General features: G+C 39.9%; 1 protein-coding gene across 4 annotated transcripts in view; it reads left to right on the forward strand.

Annotated features, from left to right (window-relative positions):
- jus (julius seizure) overlaps positions 1-21,842 on the forward strand; it is a 102,514-nt gene that overhangs the window by 46,250 nt on the left and 34,422 nt on the right. For all 4 annotated transcript variants that reach the window (XM_045749208.2, XM_045749210.2, XM_045749211.2 and 1 more), the window contains exon 3: positions 8,578-8,730. In XM_045749208.2, the coding sequence (XP_045605164.1) occupies positions 8,578-8,730 (153 nt within the window). The remainder of the gene's footprint in view (positions 1-8,577; positions 8,731-21,842) is intronic.

Below are 21,842 nucleotides of genomic sequence, written 5' to 3' on the forward strand. Positions count from 1 at the left end.
CTCCATTCCTTCCCCCTTCCCCATCTTATATCCTGATCCTGATCCTTTCCAAGTACTATTTAGTCGTAATGGCTTGGTGCTTTTCCTGACAGTTCCCTTCCCTTCTCAATAGATGTTTTATCAACAGTGGCCCAAAGACTGAACCGTAAGGTCCCCTATTTGAAAAAATGCTTTAATATTATATGTTTTTCTCAGATTGTGACCTTTTTCCATCTTCTGGTGATTTTGTATCCAATTTAGGGCTCTTAAAAAAATCCCAGCTTGTGTCTTAAGCTTGAACATTATAAAATGTTTTTTTAACAGTCTACGAACATATTCTAAGAAGGCTTCTTTTTCGTGCCGTTTTTTTGTAGCCTTGTAAAATTCGATCAACTTTGCTAGCTACGACATCTCTCAAAATCCGTGCCACCCTTTAGCTACATGGTTCAAACATAAAAAAAAAATCATTAGACACTGAATTATACACCATTGTTAATGACAACTTTCCATAGTATACTTATGTAAGAAATAACCAATTAGAGAATAGTGAAAGACCTGTATAGGATAAAACTCTTAACTGAAGGGTGTCATAGATTTAGAGAGACTGGCGAATTTGGTCGAGCTCTTCAACAAGGTTACAGAAACACAGGATATAAAGTAAGCTTCTTGGAACATTTTATTAGATTGTTAAAAAAAACATACTGTTCCTAATGAAAGACAGGTATACAAGATTGAGAAGCAAGCTGGGATAATTTTAAAACCTGTTTACACTTTTCTTTTAATTTGGACTATGGTTTCCTTTTTCCAAAGCTCTGTGCATAATGTTACATGACAAAGGAGAAGAAAGCGGGGAGGTAGCGGTAGTGTTGGGTGTGTCAGTGGTGCAGGGAGGTGGTGTATGAGTTGTGTATGTCGGTGGCCGCGGGTGTAGTGGCGTAGAGAGTAGTGGCGGCGGGGGTTGGTGGCGGCGGGGGCTGGTGGCGGCGGGGGCTGGTGGCGCCGGGAGTAATTGCGATGTGGGTGGTGGGTGTGTCGGTGGTGGTAGTGGCGGCGCGTGGTGTCAGGAAGTCTGAGTGGCAGTCAATAGTGTTGAATTATTAGTGTGTCTGACCAGTCAAGCCACCCTCGCTGCTATTCAATACAGAGTGGCGGTAGGGTAGGAAGGTCAGAGACGATTTTGAATATGTTCAGCCAGAGTCAGACAGAAATAGAGACATAAACAAATGGATTCGAATCCATTCGTTTAAACAGATAGAGAAAAATAGACATGTATGAAGAAAAGACATATATAAATAGGAGACAGACATATTGACGGACACACGCAGAAGTAAAGAGTATGAGTATGTGTGTGTCAGTATGAGTGTCTTCGAAGCACTATGTAATACAAGATATTTATAGTTTGTTTTGGTAAATGGTCTTAGGGTAATGTGAGTGTGTCTCGTGTGTGGAGAGTGAACAATTCAAGCGCACACAAACATATCCACCAATCAAGATATTCACCATCCAGAGCGTACAAGAAATGTTGACAAAATTAGTCCATGATCCTCATACTCTCCCATCACCCCGTCCCATCCCAAATCCTTATTATAACTCCTTCTAAGTGCTATATAGTCGTTATGGTTTGGGGCTTTCCCCTGAATGTTCAGTTCCAAAAAAATTCTTACCCTACCTATTTAGTCTTTCTCTCCCTCCATTCATCGCTCCTCGCTCCTTTCCTCTCAAATTGCTAATTCGCATCCGCTATCCCTCCCTTCCTAGTCGTTCACTCGCTCCTCTATCCCAACACTCGCTTCCTCCTTCACTATAAGCTCACTTGCTCCCTCCCTCTCACCTTACTCGCTCTCACATGGAATTTTTTTAGAGGGACTGGTCCCAAATCTGCACACAGAAATAACGTCACATGAGACCAGATGGAATGGCAGAATGTGCAGAATACCTCCGTTGAAAATCAAAGACGCAGTTGGTACTCTGAGAGAGAGAACCCTGTCAAAATCTGAGGTCAGAAACTGCTCAACACGTTTCCACCACACTTAAGTAACATAACTCAGTGTTCAAGACACTGCTCGATAAACACCTCCAAAAGATAACTGATCAATCAGGCTGTGATTCATACGTCTGGCTGCGAGCAACCGCGTTCAAAAGTCAGCTTGACCAGACCACCAGGAGGCCTGGTCAGAGACCGGGCCGCGGAGACCTTGACCCCCGGAACCACATCAAGGTAATCCGCAACGTAAACCTCTCTCGGTCCCTACTCGCTCTCAGCCTACCTCCTACCTCCTATTAATTCGTTCCCTCCCTGTTTTCTCCCTCCTGTTTGTTCCCTCCCTACTTACTCGCTCTCTTTTCCTTCTTTCCCGTCCGAACCCTCCCTCCTTCCCTACCCACTCGCTCCCTCCTTCTTCCCTGCCCGTTCTCTCTCTCTCTGAAGCCGCTCTCTTCCCATTTGCTCCCTCCCTCCTACTCCCTCCCCTTTCTTCTTTATTTTTTATATCTGTACAAGAGTTCTTACATTCTTGTAAAGCCACAAGCACGCACAGCGTTTCGGGTAGGTCCCTAATCTAGATTTTCGCCGGAATACGACCCGCCAAATCGTTTAACAACCAGGTACCCATTCACTGTTGGGTGAACAGTGGCTACAGTTAAAAATTGGTACTCGGTCACTCCTTCGCGGCCAGGATACGAACCCAAGCCAAAGAGCTCGCGAAGCGCCGGGCGAGTGCTTTACCATTACGCGACAGGACACTCACTCAGTCCCCGGTTCTCCTTCCGTTTCTGCCTCGCTCCCTCCCGCCCTTCCTTGCTGAATCTGGTCGTGTGTGTATGCTTCTATTCCTTCTCTATCTCATGGCTCCACTACGAGAATATATTGAAAATTAAAGAAGGCAAAAAAAGAAAAAAGAAAAACATACTAGTTAATTGATGGTTGACAGGCATGAACAAAGGACCGAAGTTCAACCCCCGCAAGTGCAACTAGGTGAGCACGCACCGCACACCATACTCACATACCATACTCGAAAACCATACGCGCAAGCACGCAAAAACAAACACACACTAAGGTTTACTTCTTCCCCTCCTTCTCCACCCCTTTCTCACTCACGCAGACCAGATACTCCCTCCCCCAATACACCCAAAACCCGCCTACCACAGTGTAACATCCATTCCCACTCTCCACCCCAACACCCCCCCTCCCCCTCTTCTTTCCCACCCCATCTCACTCTCCAAAAACACTGCCCTCCCCCTGCACAAAAACCGTCCACCATAGAGTAACAACCACATCTCCATCCCCCCCCCAACTTCCCCCACCCCTAATAGCACCCACCTCTTCCCCTCTCTTTCCCTCCCATCCTATTCTCTCTCTCTTACATTGTTACCCATTTTCCTTCTCTTTCTCTCTCTCTCTCCCTCTCTCTGCCCCTGGCTAACCCTATCACAACACAGTAGGAAAAGGAACTATCATGGCAGGGAGACGCATCAATGGCACTAGGAAAAGTCAGAGGAAGGAAATGAATTGAAGGAAGTATTCGCCTAAGTTTGGGAGGAAATTAGAAGGGAGATACATGAAATGAGGAATACAATAAGCAACCAGCAAAGCGAGCTGATAGCAGCAAAGAAGGAGATAAGAAACCTCAGAGGGAGCACTTCTCTGGCTCAGCATCAGATAATCATCCAAAGAGACGATGGAAATGTATCAATAGCTGGGACTGGCACTGTACATGCATCATTTGCATAAATGCTAGGAAATAGTTTGTAGAAGCAATGTCTACAGTGAAGGAAGTAGCTACCTTACAGGAGGCAGCGAAGTGCACTAAACAGCTGCTGGATAGGAAAAGATCAGTAGTAGCAGTGGGCATTAATGAACAAGAAGGCCCTAGTAAGACAGAATGGAAAGACAGAGACAGAGTGGCAGTGAGAGAGATCCTAAAGGGGTTACAGATAGAATGGACTGAACAGAACGTTGAGAAGCTTTTCATGCTAGGATGGTACAAGATGGTTAATGTGCCTTCCCTCCGTTTTCGTCGCAACGGACTCTTCGGATGGTTTTCTTACGACCCAGACAACCACTATCTACCACACAGCCTGCAGTGTTAATATGGAGCACCGACAATTCCATCGAAACTGCTCCTGCTTCGACGCTAGACCTATGGCCATCAGCAATACTCTCTACACTGTCAATGTCGCCACAGTCCTCACAGAACCCACAATGTCCTGTTGTAGGTTCCGTCAAGCTGGTATCTCAGTCACTGAGATGGATAAACTGAGGATGAAAAGGTTAGGACCATGGAAGCCCTCTCGTATTCAAGTCTGAACATCTTAATTCTCAGTCCAGAAGAGATTCGCGTTGGAAGAGTACTTCAGCGACCCCGCAATCTTGGCTGCTAGCATCTGATTTGTATATGAACTGTTCCAAGGCAACGGAATATGTTGGTGCTTGTGTATGGTTGAGTTAATGTTCTCTCAGGTTTCGTTTGCGATTGCATACATAAGTCTTTGCCGTAGAGTTGTTAGCCAAAAAGCCATAGCTTATGCTCTCAAACGTCATCTCGAGGCAGTTTTGTTAGTTTTCAGACGCTATGTTATGCCTTCTTACGATATTACTTGGAGTCACTGATTCGTATGAATTACATGGAAACATAATTAATATGCTAGATTCGGTGAATAAAACTATCACCTTGATCTGTCTACCTAGTAACTGCGACATTTAGGGTATTGGCCAGGCAGATAAATTAGCTAAGTCGGCCTTGCAGCTCGACGGAGTCACCTTGATGCCCTGGGAGCTGGGGCCAATATTTTATTTGGAGAAGACATCACAACATCTATGGCAAAGTCAGTGGACCTAGCCTTGCCTTGTGAACTTAATAGCACTATCACAGACTGGACGAGATCTTACCGCACTACCAGAAGTGAGGAGGTTATCCTTGCATGCTTTCGCCTCAACTGTACTTTCTTTACACACCTCCAGCTCAACATTTTACGCCAGTGTCCCGTCGTCTGCCCGAACTGCAGTAACGTCCTTTGGAAGCATCTTCGTATCACCCACCAACGACCCTTCGCGCTGTTCTCTCTCGCAGTACCTTGGTCTTCGTATGCCATTCGACTTGGAGCCCCTGCTAGATAATGACCAAGATATATTTGACGCCTTGATGACCTTCCTTAAAGAGAGACATCTTTTCCAGGATATGTGAAATAGGAAGGTCAAATTTACACATATTCTTATTTATGTTTCATCTCTCTCTCTCTCTCTCTCTCTCTCTCTCTCTCTCTCTCTCTCTCTCTCTCTCTCTCTCTCTCTCTCTCTCTCTCTCTCTCTCTCTCTCTCTCTCTCTCTCTCTCTCTCTCTCTCTCTCTCTCTCTCTCTCTCTCTCTATCTCTCTCTCTCTCTCTCTCTCTCTCTCTCTCTCTCTCTCTCTCTCTCTCTCTCTCTCTCTCTCTCTCTCTCTCTCTCTCTCTCTCTCTCTCTCTCTCTCTCTCTCTGTCTCTCTCTCTCTGTCTCTCTCAGATATTACCAGAGGAAGAACGTAAATTACTAAATGGCGTTCTTCCTCTGGTAATATCTGGAGTCTTTATGCACAAAACAGTTTTATATATCGTAGGAACGAGTAGTGACCAGGTTGTGGGGACGACCGCCGGAGTCCTGACGGTCTCCAGGTCCAGCCCTTCTGAGACCTGGAACTTCAAGAACAAGAAGTCATAGATTTAAACTAATTAAACAAAGATGCCGAAGAGTTTTGGTTTAGTTTAGTTCACTTATTATGCACCCCATACCCATCTTGTGGGCGGTAGTAGAAAGGGTTACAGAGGCACATAATGGGCTCAGGGACTGAACCCCACAATTTATTTAGCTAAGCAAGTTACAATCTTGATGAGCTAGTTACAAAATTCAGTATAAGTCGTCACATCAAGAATGGGTTCGAGATCGACCACAAGTAGTTTCTAAATTAAGCAACTGACATATGTGGAGAGCTAGTGTTACAATTGATATGTTTGTCCTGCACACCGCCCCCATTCAGTGGGCTGCGGTGATTAGGTTACAATCAATCAGATACTACCTACAGATAGCAAATTGAAGATATTTGGCTAAAATTTCTGGTAGCAGATCATTTTGAATGAAATATTTACACATCGTTGGAACATTGGTTACTGAATTGTCTCTAAATTCACGTATCTTTTTGCACTCCATTACATAGTGACGGAGGGTGTGCGAATAATTTTGTTGACACAGTTTACATTTGGTCAGGTCTACATCGGCAGATAATGAGAATTCCCAGAGATACTTGTAACCGAGTCTAAGTTGAGCAGTAATAACATCTAGAAGTCTGCTGATTTTATTGGATGAACCATAGATGTGTTGCTCCTCTTGCATGATAGTATGATAATAGATGGAATTACTGGTGTCAATTTCACTTTGCCTCAGATCTACAAGATCTTGTTGAAGTTCTCGGTGTACTGCTGCTCTCAGATTGCTCATAGATACTCCAAGGTTACACTCAACGGCTCCTTTAAAGGCAGATTGTTTGGCTAACTTATCAACAAGTTAAGGGATGTACACTGTATATATACACCGAGAGGTGTACCCCTCTTTCGGTATATATACACTAAGAAGATGGGTACTTTAGTTCTGCAAATAGTTCAAGACTAAAACATGCATGAGAAAAGGCGTTTGCTTAGAATTACCCTGAACAAAGATGCGAATCCTCGTCACGACTCCTATTGCTTTTGTCATTAATACATCACGTTAATGTGAGTTCTCTGTGCATTAAAACGTGCATTCTGGTTGGTCAGTAAGGTATTATAATGGTCTTGATAACCATCCTTAGGGTGAACGGTGTTAAGCTCAATCAAAGATAAGAACAAAACGTGTTTTAATTAAATTAAAATAAGATATAATGACAATAAAATTATGAGTGCATTTATGCTACCATTAATATTAATATGTATCTCTAAGGTTTAGGTGCATATTTATTGTATATACAAATGTATGTTAGCTTTAGAGAAGACAAGGAATAATTAGAAGTATAAACTGTATTATATCCTACATCAACAATAATGATGCTGGAACCTTTATTATCTCGGGTATAACCTTATTATATTATAACCTTAGATCGGGTAATCTAAATCACATTGATAAAAGAATCTCTAACAAAGCTCGGTCAACAATTTATATATGTGCCTCCTTTAAATTTTTGTAAAATAATTTCATACATTTAGATTTCATTGTCTTACTTGGAGCAACTCTCGGCCAACATTCTATTTCAATGTGTTCTTTAAATATTTCGAACAAAGCTCACCGCGAGTTCAGAGTGCTTCCTGACTTTTCATAATTATCACTTACTGTTGAATGTTGCTCGTTAATCGTGTTTAATAGTTTCATAATTGTCTCAAAAGATATTGTGGTTGCCTTGAAATGGACCTAAACCAATTTAAAGCTACCACAGGGGCTAAGGAGTTCGTCTTAAGTAGCGAGAAGCCAACCCGTTTTCGCACTTGCTTTAGTCAATATTGCCTAATTTAATAAGTGCATATGTAACATACTAATTGATTGTGAATATTTTAGTTTACCTTGAAAAGCTTCATAGAAAACACCGACCTCACCTAACCTTCTTAGTATGTTAAGATAAGCATCTTATTGCTTCTTATTTACAATTATTACTTAACCTATCAACGGTATAGGTTAAGTAACAATTGTAATTAAGAAGCAATAAGATGCTTATCTTAACATACTAAGAAGGTTAGGTGAGGTCGGTGTTTTCTATGAAGCTTTTCAAGGTAAACTAAAATATTCACAATCAATTTGTATGTTACATATGCACTTATTAAATAAGCCAATATTGACAGTAAGCAAGTGCGAGAACGGGTTGCGAGAAGCACACCTTGACTGCCTGGAGGAGGAACCTCATTTTCTCCAGCGCGAACCTAACTACCTTCGACAACGCCTTAACTGTCTCGTAGAAAGTTTTAGGAGATTCATAACTAACTTTGTACACCCAAGACCCGCCTGAGGTGATCATAAAAAAATAAATACTGGTTTCAGAAGCACTTCAGAGTGGCTAGCAGTGTACCTACACTTCAGTGTTTCTTACCTGACTGGACCATGTCCACCTTCTGATCATAGTTCTCGTTCTTTAAACTGGTCCATAAGATGGCTTACACGCACATGCTTTAGCTACTCTAATAACACAATAAAGTTTTAAACCTAAAGAAGGATTACCATCTAAAGCTTCAACATTAACATGTCCTAACACTTGCCCTCTTACTACCTTTGCGCATCAAACTTCTTAAAAGTCAACAAAAACCTTTTATGTTTGTTATCAAAATAAAAAAAAAATATTTTCTACCCTTAATTTTTACTAGGGCAATATCAAGCTAGCTATAAAGCTAGGTATCAGGCATGGGTATAAAACAGTATCAAGCATAGGTATAACGAGCGACTGTAGTTCATAGTGACGATACTGCTGCTGAACTCGCCGGTACAGACACGACCAGTGAAGATCATTCGACAAAATTTAACACCATACTAATCATTGTTAACAGTGAAGACTTTTCACTCATGTTCCAGACTCTTTCACTGGCCTTTAACCATCGTGTTTGTGTACTCGGCAGGAACCGACACGCCGCTGGAGGTGATAATCCAGTGCAAGGATAATACAGAATGCACGGACCTTATCAACAGCTACTGTGACACCAAAATTCAACAATGCGCCTGTCTTGCGGACTTTCCAATCAAGGACAACGACCACTCCCACTGTGTCAAAGGTAAGTTGCCAGGGCTGGTGGGTCTTAAAGGAGATTTCAAAGAGAGAAGTTTTTATATTGTCTTCTAGATCTTATCCCGTCTTAGACAACAGGCACATAAAATTTGCCAAAAGTGTTGGAATGGTGAGTTGACGTGTTAAAGTGTTAAAGAACATGTAGAGGGAAGAGGCAACAGTGAAGGGACGAGAATGGAAATGAAACACACACACACGCACACACAGAAACACACACACACACACACACACACACACACACACACACACACACACACACACACACACACACACACACACACACACAGAAACACACACACACACACACACACACACACACACACACACACACACACACACACACACACACACACACACACACACACACACATAGTGGAAATAGATGAAATGTTCACACGTAATAATAACAGAACGAGGGGACATGGGTGGAAACTGGAAACTCAGATGAGTCACGTAGATGGTAGGCAGTTTTCTTTTAGGATGAGAGTAGTGGAAAAATGGAATGCACTTATGGAGCAGGATGTGGAAGCAAATTCTATTCATAATTTTAAAACTAGGTATGATAGGGAAATAGAACCGGAGTCAATGCTGTAAACAACCGATGGCTCGAAAGGGGGGATCCAAGAGTCACTGCTCGATCCTGCAGACAAAAATAGGTGAGTACAAGTAGGTGAGTACACACACACACACACACACACACACACACACACACACACACTCCTTGCATGTCTGCAAAGTTATGGATATGGACTCCAGAATGGAGTCCATATCTAGTCACGTATAAGACTAAACTGGAAAAGGTTCAAAGGTTTGCCACCAGACTAGTACCCTAACTGAGGGGTATGAGCTACGAGGAAAGAGTACGGGAATTAAACCTCACGTCACTGGGAGACAGAAGAGTTAGAGGGGACATGGTCACCACATACAAGATTCTCAGAGGGATTGATACGGGAATTGGTAAAGACAGGTTATTTACCACAAAGGGCACACGCACTAGGGGACACAGGTGGTAATTGAGCGCCCAAATGAGCCATAGAGACGTTAGAAAGAATTTTTTCAGTGTCAAAGTGGTTGACAAATGGAATGCTTTAGGAAGTGATGTGGTGGAGGCTGACTCCATACACAGCTTCAAGTGTAGATATGATAGAGCCCAGTAGGCTCAGGAACCTGTATATTTGTTGATTGACAGTTGAGAGGCGGGACCAAAGAGCCAGAGCTCAACCTCCGTACAATTAGGTAAATACACACACACACACACACACACACACACACACACACACACACACACACACACACACACGCACATATACTCTCACACACACACATACTCACACACACACACACACACACAAACACACACACACACACACACACACACACACACACACACACACACACACACACACACACACACACACACACACACACACACACACACACACACACAGTTGAGAGGCGGGACCAAAGAGCTAGAGCTCAGCCCCCGCAAGCACAAATAGGTAAGTACAAATAGGTGAGTACACACACACCCACAAACGTTCAAGAATTTTGATAGACTAAGGCTGGAATATGCAACGGTTGCATGGTATACATATCTGAAGAAGGACATCAAGAAATAGAAAAGGTGCAAAGACTTGCTAATAAATGGCTCCCAGAACAGAAGGATAAGAGCTACGAGGAGAGGTTAGAGGCATTAAATTAATCAAAACAAGAAGATAGAAGAAAAAGAGGCAATATGATTACTAAAGTTCAAAGCAGTAACGGGAATTGATAAAATTGATTGGGAAGAAATCCTGAGACCTGGAACGTCAAGAACAAGACCTCATAGTTTTAAACTAACTAAACAAAGCTGTCGAAGAAATATAAGAAAATTTACTTTCGCAAACATAGTGGTGGACGGTTGGAACAAGTTAGGTGAGAAGGTGGTGGATGCCAAAACCGTCCGTAGTTTCAAAGCGTTATACGACAAAGAGTGTTGGAAAGACTGGACATCACGAGCATAGCTCTCATCCTGTAACTACACTTAAGTAATTACACTTAGGTAATTACACACACACACACACACACACACACACACACACACACACACACACACACACACACACACATAGGAAGCAGAGAGTTACGGTGAGGGGTGAGACCTCCGATTGGCGTGAAGTCACCAGTGGAGTCCCACAGGGCTCTGTACTCGGTCCTATCTTGTTTCTGATATATGTAAATGATCTCCCGGAGGGTATCGATTCATTTCTCTCAATGTTTGCGGACGATGCTAAAATTATGAGAAGGATTAAAAAAGAAGAGGACTGTTTGAGGCTTCAAGAAGACCTAGACAAGCTGAAGGAATGGTCGAACATATGGTTGTTAGAGTTTAACCCAACCAAATGTAATGTAATGAAGATAGGTGTAGGGAGCAGGAGGCCAGATACAAGGTATCATCTGGGAGAGGAAATTCTTCAGGAGTCAGAGAAGGAAAAAGACTTGGGGGTTGATATCACGCCAGACCTGTCTCCTGCAGCACATATCAAGCGGATAACATCAGCGGCATATGCCAGGCTGGCCAACATACGAACGGCATTCAGAAACTTGTGTAAAGAATCATTCAGAACTTTGTATACCACATATGTCAGGCCAATCCTGGAGTATGCAGCCCCAGCATGGAGTCCATATCTTGTCAAGGATAAGACTAAACTGGAAAAGGTTCAAAGGTTTGCCACCAGACTAGTACCCGAGCTGAGAGGTATGAGCTACGAGGAGAGACTACGGGAATTAAACCTCACTTCGCTGGAAGACAGAAGAGTTAGGGGGGACATGATCACCACATTCAAGATTCTGAAGGGGATTGATAGGGTAGATAAAGACAGTCTATTTAACACAAGGGGAACACGCACAAGGGGACACAGGTGGAAACTGAGTGCCCAAATGAGCCACAGAGATATTAGAAAGAACTTTTTTAGTGTCAGAGTGGTTGACAAATGGAATGCATTAGGGGGTGATGTGGTGGAGGCTGACTCCATACACAGTTTCAAGTGTAGATATGACAGAGCCCGATAGGCTCAGGAATCTGTACACCTGTTGATTGACGGTTGAGAGGCGGGACCAAAGAGCCAGAGCTCAACCCCCGCAAACACAACTAGGTGACAACTAGGTGAGTACACACACACACACACACACACACACACACACACACACACACACACACACACACACACACACACCCACACACACCCACACAACCAATACTAACAGTATCGCACCACATTAGCCCGAAAGCTAACAACATCAGCACCAAAACTAGCATTATCAGCACCACCACCACCACCAACAGTAGCAGCATGAGCACCACCACCACAATACTATCAGCATCAGCACTACCAGGACCCACACAAGCAGCATCAGCATCATCACCAGCAACATTACAAACAGCATTTATTTTTTTATTAATACATGAGGTACATCTGCATTAGGGTGTATGGAAGAGTGTGATGGAAATGGTTAAAGACACAATGTCATAATTTAGCAGTTTGCTTTGAAGGTTGTAGAAAAGATATTCTTCGTAGAAAGTGTTGGACGTAGTGTTGGAGGCTGTGTTGGTGGTTGTGCTCTTATTTGTACTAAAGCTAGCGTTGCAGGCAGTTTTTAGAGGTATTTTGAAGGTAAAGTTTTAATCCATACTGAAGGATAGGTTGGAAGAAGTGAGAGAGGTTGAATAGAAAATAATTCAGGTAGTGTATGAATTACATTGGAGGGCAGGTTGGTGGTAGTGGTACATGTAGTGCTGGGGCAGGTGTAGGAGGCAATGGTGAAGCTAGTGTGAACAGGTCGGGTCAATAGCCAACAGGTGCACCACACCCGCCACACACACTGAGGGACTAGGTAATATGCCCAGGTCACGCAACCCTTTCCTCCTCTTTACTTTTTCCCTTTGTATACTTTGTATATCCCTGTATCTTTTTCCCTTTGTTTACTTGTATATCCCTGTATCCATAACTATATTCCATCCTCCCCTTCCTACTTCCTTTCCTACTACCTATCTCATTATCTACCTTTCCCCCCTTGTTTCCTCTCAAAAGACTTCCATTAAACACGACTTGTCAACTCCCCAGGACTTTCCCCTAGAAGTATACTTTTCCTTTAATCTAATTCAAAATTTCCTCTTCCGCTCCCTGAACAATGTCTCGTTTCTCATGTCTCCTATAAAGTAGCGCTAATACTCATATTTTATTTTATTGCTCTAAAAGTCTTATACATTTCCATAAACCTCTCCTTTCCTAACTAAACCTCTTCCTTCGCCTTGCCAAACTTCCGTCACAATCTCCAAAAACCTACCTTTACCCTATTTAGGATTTATAAGACCATTAAGCTAACCTCATTAAACCTATAAAACACAATCTCCCTATAAAGCACTCCCTGCCCATAAATCAAGCGCACCCTCTGAAGCTCGCCCAATATTATTTTAATATAAATATTTTAATATAATAATTATTAAAAATAATTATAATAAAATTAATATACATATTAATAAAAAATATAATATCTAAATATATTATAAATATATTATTATAATAATGAATATACAATAATAATAAAATATTATAATAATAATATATTAAAATTTTTATAAATAAAAATGGAAATGTTTGTTCAAAATCGCTAATCTCCGAAAGTTCTTCACTGATTGCTTTGAAATTTTCACACAACGTTCCATTTGCCTCCGAGCGGGTTTATATAGATGTCACGTCTTTGACGGGAAGAAAACATGCTTTTGTGAAAAACTGTGTTTTTCATGTCTTTTTCATGAGACGGAAATCTTCGAAACCTCTTTACCGATTGCTTAGAAATTTTGACACAGCGTTGCATTTGAATAGGTGCGTGTATTTATGTACCTACTATATCCATGCCACACCTGTGACAGAAAAAAACATGTTTTTTTTTTAAACAGTGCCATCTGTTGGACGTAAGAGCAACACACACTCTTAAGAGCAACACAACACTAGGAACACAAATAGCTAAGGCCTTCACATATTCTCTATATCGATACTCTCGAGCTTGGTGTATACAGATATATGTATGTATATACAGATATACATATACATATATGTATGTACAGATATATGAGATATATGAATATGGTGTATACATATATATATATATATATATATATATATATATATATATATATATATATATATATATATATATATATATATATATATATATATATGTATATATGTTGTTGCATATATGTATATATATATATATACATATATATATATATATATATATATATATATATATATATATATATATATATATATATATATGTATATATATATATATATATATATATATATATATATATATATATATATATATATATATATATATATATATATATATATATATTTTTAACTGAAAACTCAAAGCCCAAAAGTGACTCGAACCCGTACTGCCAGGAGCAACGCAACTGGTATGTACAGGACGCCTTAATCCACTTGACCATCACTACCGGACAATAAGGAAGTGATAGCCGAAGCTATTTGAACCACTTCACCACCGGCACTCGGATGGTATTCTTGGGCATAGCATTTTATCAAATCACCTCATTCTTTGGGGTACACGTGAGGAACACAAATGCGAACAAGCCTGAATGGTCCCCAGGACTATATGCAACTGAAAACTCACACCCGAGATGTTACTCGAACCCATACTGCCAGTAGCACTCCGCTGGCGTACAGGATCCTTTAACCGCTCGACCAACACGACCGGACAAAAGAGAATGGTAGCCGAGGCTATTTCCATCCCCCCGCCGGCACTCGGTTGGTAATCATGGGCATGGTATTTTATCAAATCACCTCATTCTTTTGGGGCACACGTGAGGAACACAAATGCGAACAAGCCTGAATGGTCCCTAGGACTATATGCAACTGAAAACTCACACCCCAGAACTGACTCGAACCCATACTGCCAGGAGCACTCTGCTGGCGTACAGGATCCCTTAACCGCTCGACCAACAGAAAACTCGACCGCTCGAGTTTTCAGTTGCATATAGTCCTGGGGACGTGACTGAGATGAACAAGTGGATGAATAGATATTAATTGGCCTTTAAACCCGTATGTTCTTGCTTCTTCTGTCTCTGTGTTGGTTCGGGGTCTTGAATTAGGTAGAATATAATTATGTGATAACTGGCTGTTGACTGCTTGTTTTGACTTTTTGATGTATAGGGCCTCGCTAATGTCCAGTCGTCTATTGTTATACCTGTCGATTATTTCTGTGTTGCTTGTTAAGATTTCTCTGGTGATGGTCTGGTTGTGTGAGAAGAATAAATGCTCCTCTATGAAGCCTAGTTGCTTGTGCATTGTTAATCGCCTAGAGAGAGAGAGAGACGTTGTTGTCTTACCTATATACTGTGATCCTTAGAGCTGACAGTACCCAAGTGGGCATGCGAAGGCATAGAAGACGTTGGTCTCTTTTTAAGGCGTTCTGTTTGGTGTCTTTAGAGTTTTTCATGAGTAGGTGGAAGTAGGTTCTTCATAACTTACGGCCTTCATAAGTTCTACTTATGAAGAATTCTCCAAACACCAAACAGATTGAGCGGCTGCAGCGTAGAAGCTGCAACAACACTATATGACGCTGCTCGACTTAGAGCCGTAACAGCTTCCCATGTAGGTGACTTCATATTGGCAATAGCAAATATGAAGTCAAACTAACACAGGCCCTCCAAATTGGCGTGGCTCTCCGCCTCTTTGCCCCATTCCACATCGAATAAAGATGTATTTGCGGCGATGCAGTGGCCAACAGGTACGGCCAGCATGGGCTACTCTGCCAATGCACAGGAGGATGGCAGGCAAGGAAACGTGAAGTCAATGACATTATTAATAGGTGCCTTACCACAGCCTATTGTCCAATAGAGAGAGAACCCCGTTACCTAATTCCTCCTAACTCTGATAAGCCTGTTCGTCGCTCAGACGGGATCACAGTGAACCCCTGGAAGAACGGTAGACGAATCCAGGATACGAACCCAGGACAGAGCGTTTGCGAAACGCCAAGCGAGCATCTTACCACTACGCCACGGGGACTACAATCCATTCATATCCACCATTCCGTGGACTATTCCGGGATCCACCATATCCGGGGACTACATAGTCATTCGATAATAATATAAATAATAGCAGGAACAATAACAATCCAATTAAGAACAAATTCTGAATAAATTGTTTTTAAACTGGAATTGAAAAAAAATAAATTGGAGATGCCAAAAGTTCTAAAAAAATCTTCTTGTACGCTTCAGGGAAAGAAGTGGCTGCAAATAAAAGTTACTGAGAAAGTTAGACTGGATATAGTTAAGGTGCTCTGCCCAAACACATTACTCACGCTCCTGAGAGTCTTTTAAGAGGCACTGACCGTTGACAAAATTCGTCGAATGGAAGACTTAACCAGAGAGAAGAGGAGCGGAAGGAATTGACGTTGAGGAAATGGAAATTACATGTAGGGAGAGGAAAGTGTAGAGGAAAGGAAAGAAAGGGAAGGGGTGAATTAGGGTAAAGGTTTCAGTGTTAATGTAAAGATTTTACAAAGCTTTTGATAGTTATGCTTATTGCGCAGCAACTAGAGGCTTCGATTAATAGAATCTGTGATTAATAGATACGAGTCCCATATCATCATTATAACGTATTATAATATCCATTATAATACGTTAGTACTTCGACTAATTTTACAGTATTACTTCTAATGTTAGACTATGTTAAATTAATTTTTATTAAAGAAGTTTCTAGTTGCATCAATGGCGGTATTTACATGACGATCTTGGTCAATCAGGTACATTACCGATTTTTGTTAAAGAATATAGAGATGAGGGGCTATATCCGGGCAGGTAGACATAGATACTTATCTGAGAAATTCAGAATTGGTTCTACGAAATAGAATTTTCAATCCAAAGATTTTTTAGATGTAGTTAAATATCGTTGTCTTTGCTGTGTGAAAATTAGAAAAATCGACTACATCACCATGAACCACACGGCTTTTTGATCATAACTTATGCAGTTCCATGACTGAAACTGCATAGGCAGAACTCATTCTTGGATGTGTTCTTCCCAAGATTATAAAGCGTAACAAAATAGGAACAACATGAGAACATGCGTTATAGGGTCTCACATCATCATGTTCTGAATGCATTGAAGAACATTCCACCAGTAGTTGTGTGCGAGTGATGTTGCCAAGGGCACGAGCTCTAGCATGTTGAAGAGAAAGTTATACCCAACAGGTTAATTTGGGACCAAGAAAGTGAATGTTTTATCGAGATCGTTCATTAGTACGATTGAAGATAATTCTACATAGAATAAATTGAGATGCGCCCTGAGCAACAACATCGCAGGGGAGAGTTAAAGGTGCTGCCAGGCTGCACCAACCATCTGTTGAGAGTGTACCTCTTCAGTCCTCTCACATAGAGCCGTTATAAGTAACTTGGTCGTGTTTGCTAATATGCTCTAACCACTCTTGTCGATTCACAGACAATACTCTTACGTTAAATTAAATATTAAATTCCCACCTCAGTACTCTTACGAAGCATTGAGTTGGGAAGGAAGTGAAGACTTTGTGGAGAAGTGCAAACAGTCAGTAAAGGATTCGTTTAAGTAGGAGGGATGGAAGCCGTTGGATGAGGAGAAACTGAATGGATGTAAAGGGAAACAAATACCTAAAGGGATAAAAGTGGTTATCAAATTGGGAATAGAAATTGCAAAACAAACTTCAATGATCAAACAATTCACGGAGCGGGATCTGAAGGAGAACTAAGAAATATATGACAAAGAAATTAGACTAAAAAATAACAAATTTAAGCAAGTAGTTGACAATGAATAACTTCAAGAACGAAAATAACGCATCATTGCGTTAGTCCCGGTCGCGTTGTAAATATGTAATACAAGTCAGTACAACCACCAGATCACTAGCATTGGACATTTACCTCAACCAAATCTTAAATTTTAAAATTTAATTTCACAGCAAAAACACTGTTCCTGGGCGTTTCGTGACTTGTTTATTAATATGATCTTAAGATTATCTACTCTATACCATACTCATATGTATAGTCTACCATAGTATAGTCTGCTAGGCGTCATATGATGAGAAGAACGACTAAAATCTTCAGCAACTTGAGGTTCAGGTTGTGTGGCGATGAGATCCACGATTCAGACTTTGTCGAGAGATTCAGCTGTACCTCAGGAGGCTACATCGGGGCCCCGGGGAGGTTCACTGGTGAGCACAGCTTTAGGTGGATCAAAGGGTTTCAATAAGTCACGCCCACTTCAAAGTTTAATCGCAGTACAGAGGCACAGAGATAGACAGAATCATAGACACATATTTATAAGGCATAGAGATAGGCACAGAGACACACAGATTGAGGCACAGGGACAGACAGAAGCATAGAGATAGACATAAGCATATGGACAGGAACAGAGAGACAAAAGGACGCATTAACAGACACAAAGACAAAGGCATAGAAAAGAAGCATAACGACAGGAACAAAAGCAGAGACATAGAGAGAGATAGAAGCATAGAGACAGACAGATGCATAGACACCTAGGGGACAGACTCAGGGTCGAGGGACTCAGTTGACATTGACAGACGAGAGGCATAAAGACGGAGACACTGTGGCAGAGAGATAGACTGAGCCACCGTGACAGACACAACGGCATAAAGAAAATACATAAAGACAGAGAGGCATTGACACAGAGGCATAGAGACAAAAGCATATAGACAAAAGCATAGAGTCAAAGACATAGAGACAAAGACATAGAGGCAGGCAGAGCCATAGCGACAACGCAAGGATAAGGACAGACGGAGGCAGGAATTAGGAGAGAAACTTTGAGAAGGCATAGAGACAGACAAAAGCAAAGAGATCGACAGAGGAAAACACAAAGGCAAAGAGACACTGACATAGACATTCTAATGCGAAAATCATTGAGAGTTTTCTTTATCCCAGTAATGTCTTGAGTTAGAGGTTGGACAGAGAAATACCAGAAAGTGCAGAGTTTCACCTGAAGAAAAAGTTAAGACCAAGTCTTTTTTATGCAAGCGAATAGTAACAAGAGATATAAGAAAATACATCGGCTAGTTAGAAAGTAAATTTTCTGACAAAAAGAAATGCTTATAAATATAATAATGAGATGAACGTGGTCATTGTCTTTAAAGAAAACATTGTAATGATGCCATGATTGAAATGTAGTATAACTAATATATGTATCTTCATATGTATTTATTAATATGTATTTGAAATGTAACTTGATGTATGTGACCATCGTCTTTATAGAATTATTATTTTATCCATTTCTTTATTATACACCCCATACCCATCCCGTGGGCGGTGGTGGAAAGGGTTACAGAGGCACATAATCGGTTCAGGAACTGAACTCCATAGTTTCATTTAGCTAAGCAAGTGATAATCTTGCGAAGCTAGTTTCACAATTGTTAATATTACATACACAAGTACATAGAGATACATCCATATATATATATATATATATATATATATATATATATATATATATATATATATATATATATATATATATATATATATATATATATATATATATATATATATATATATATATGAAATGCTTTTACAATTTGTTATTGAAGAAGCAAAAAGTTGTTTAGTCAAGCAACAAGGACGTTCTACAAACATGGCTTCCCACGTCTAAGCCAGAAATAAAAGAAACTCGTTGTATTACCATATTTTGATGGACTAGTAAATCTTGCCCCAGCCCAGAAAAAAATATAATGTTAACCCACTGTTCAAAAATAATAATACAGTTAAGTCCATGTTAATTAGGAAGGAGGCAATAAACTATACAATTGAGAATAATTTACATGATGTCATCATTCATACCGACTCTAAGTCTTCACTTCAGGTATTGTTATCCAGTCAACACAGAGATAATATACAACTCCTCACAGAAATTCAACTCATAGGAAAAGAAGCCCATAATCTAGGGCTATCAGTCACCCTAAATTGGATACCAAGTCACATTGGCATAGATGGTAATGAAAAGGCAGACTCACTAGCAAAAACTGCCACTGCTCTACCTGTTGTACAGGTTCAAATACCTCCAAGTTTTTCACAGATTAAGGAGAAAATCAAGAAGAAAATACTCCCAACTATCAAAAGTCGCCACAGAGCCAAAGTAGCGGAAGGAAGATCCACTGCGATATGGTACGAACAAGCCACTGATTACTTGTCCTTCAAGCCTGGCAAAAAGATATCCAGAGACATTTCAGTAACCATACACATTACACAGACTTGGTTACAAGTGCTGCTGGGAGGTAATGAACCCAATAGTTAAAGAGTGTCACATCTGTGAAATAGAAGCAGAGGCGCCACTATTGCACTACTTACTGGAATGTGAAGCTACTGAAGGCCTGAGCATCAAACTCAACATTAATCCAACGACAGCAGCTGCATTAGATGCACATTCCACCGCGACTACAATGATTAGAAAAGGCGTTGAGGAATGGGACTCACTAGTGAGCTTTCTACATCTACATCCGCCTCCAAGATAATGTTAATAAAACAAGACTAAAACCAGTGCACTAAAACAGAAGCGATAAATAAACAGGGAAAAATGAGGAATCCCCTCCTCCATTTTAAACTTAGACCCAAATATCACAAAAACAAGGTTATCGCGAATAACCGAACTCAATTACGGGCTCACCATAGCCCGTGCTTCATGGACACTTCGTTCTGAGTAGCTAACTCCAAAACAACAACAAGTGTTTTCAGGTTACAGTTGTGTGTGTAAACTAAAGTCTTTGAAAACGTAATGAGTTATTACGAAACATGTTCAAGCGTCGCGTCAGACTAGAAATAAAAATGAATTTTGGAGAATTGATTTTTCAATTACCATCGACAGTGAAAAGAAACATAAGAAATATTGAGAAAATTCGTGTTAGAATTGTTAATCTTACTTTTTCGGTCATATTTAATAATATATGTTTACAAGAAAGACTGCTACCAAAATATACAAACATACATACATATATATATATATATATATATATATATATATATATATATATATATATATATATATATATATATATATATATATACATATATATATATGTATATATATATATATATATATATATATATATATATATATATATGTAAATATATATATATATATATATATATATATATATATATATATATATATATATATATATGTAAATATATATATATATATATATATATATATATATATATATATATATATATATATATGTAAATATATATATATATATGTAAATATATATATATATATATATATATATATATATATATATATGTAAATATATATATATATATATATATATATATATATATATATATATATATATATATATATATATATATATATTATGTCTGTGTGTAAAACACGAAAATTAACACGTGATGAAAAATGTGACAGTGTCAGACCACGAAGTAGAGATTGAAACAGGAGCTTAGTACTCCTCTCGGTGTATATACCCGTTACTATTTATATTATTTTGTGTTAATTTATGATATACTTTATAGCTTGTAGACAGAGCTAAATATAGATGCATAACCATATTTGTTTTAATTTTAATTACACATTATAATTTTTCTTTGAATTTTGGTATATAATACTAATAATATAATATATTATTATTAAAACTTTCTATGTGTGTTTCTGCTCCTTGTTTTCTTAAGGTATAAGAAATTTAAATATAAAAGCTCTCGCAAGAGGTAAATTAACCTGCGTGTGGTGGTAGTCTGCGCTGGCATTCCCGACATTCCTTAGAGCACCGTCACTCAGGTCTGGTGGGTACTGAGTTTGGGTTAGCTATCCTGCTTATTTATGGTGGAGCCCTTTTGATATGATACTACCCTGTGGTGATCTGGAATGTAAGACTCGAACTTTATGGCATTACTTTTGCGGCATTGTTCGGAAGGGACAAACTATCTGATAAGACACTGTTCAAGTGGTTTATTATCTGATGGTAAGAATCTTAAAGTACATATGTAGAGTGAGTAAATTGTCTACCTTTCCTTATACTTGGTTTCTCTGACAACAAATT

The sequence above is a fragment of the Procambarus clarkii genome, chromosome 27, assembly GCF_040958095.1.
Source record: "Procambarus clarkii isolate CNS0578487 chromosome 27, FALCON_Pclarkii_2.0, whole genome shotgun sequence".
NCBI lineage: Eukaryota > Metazoa > Arthropoda > Malacostraca > Decapoda > Cambaridae > Procambarus > Procambarus clarkii.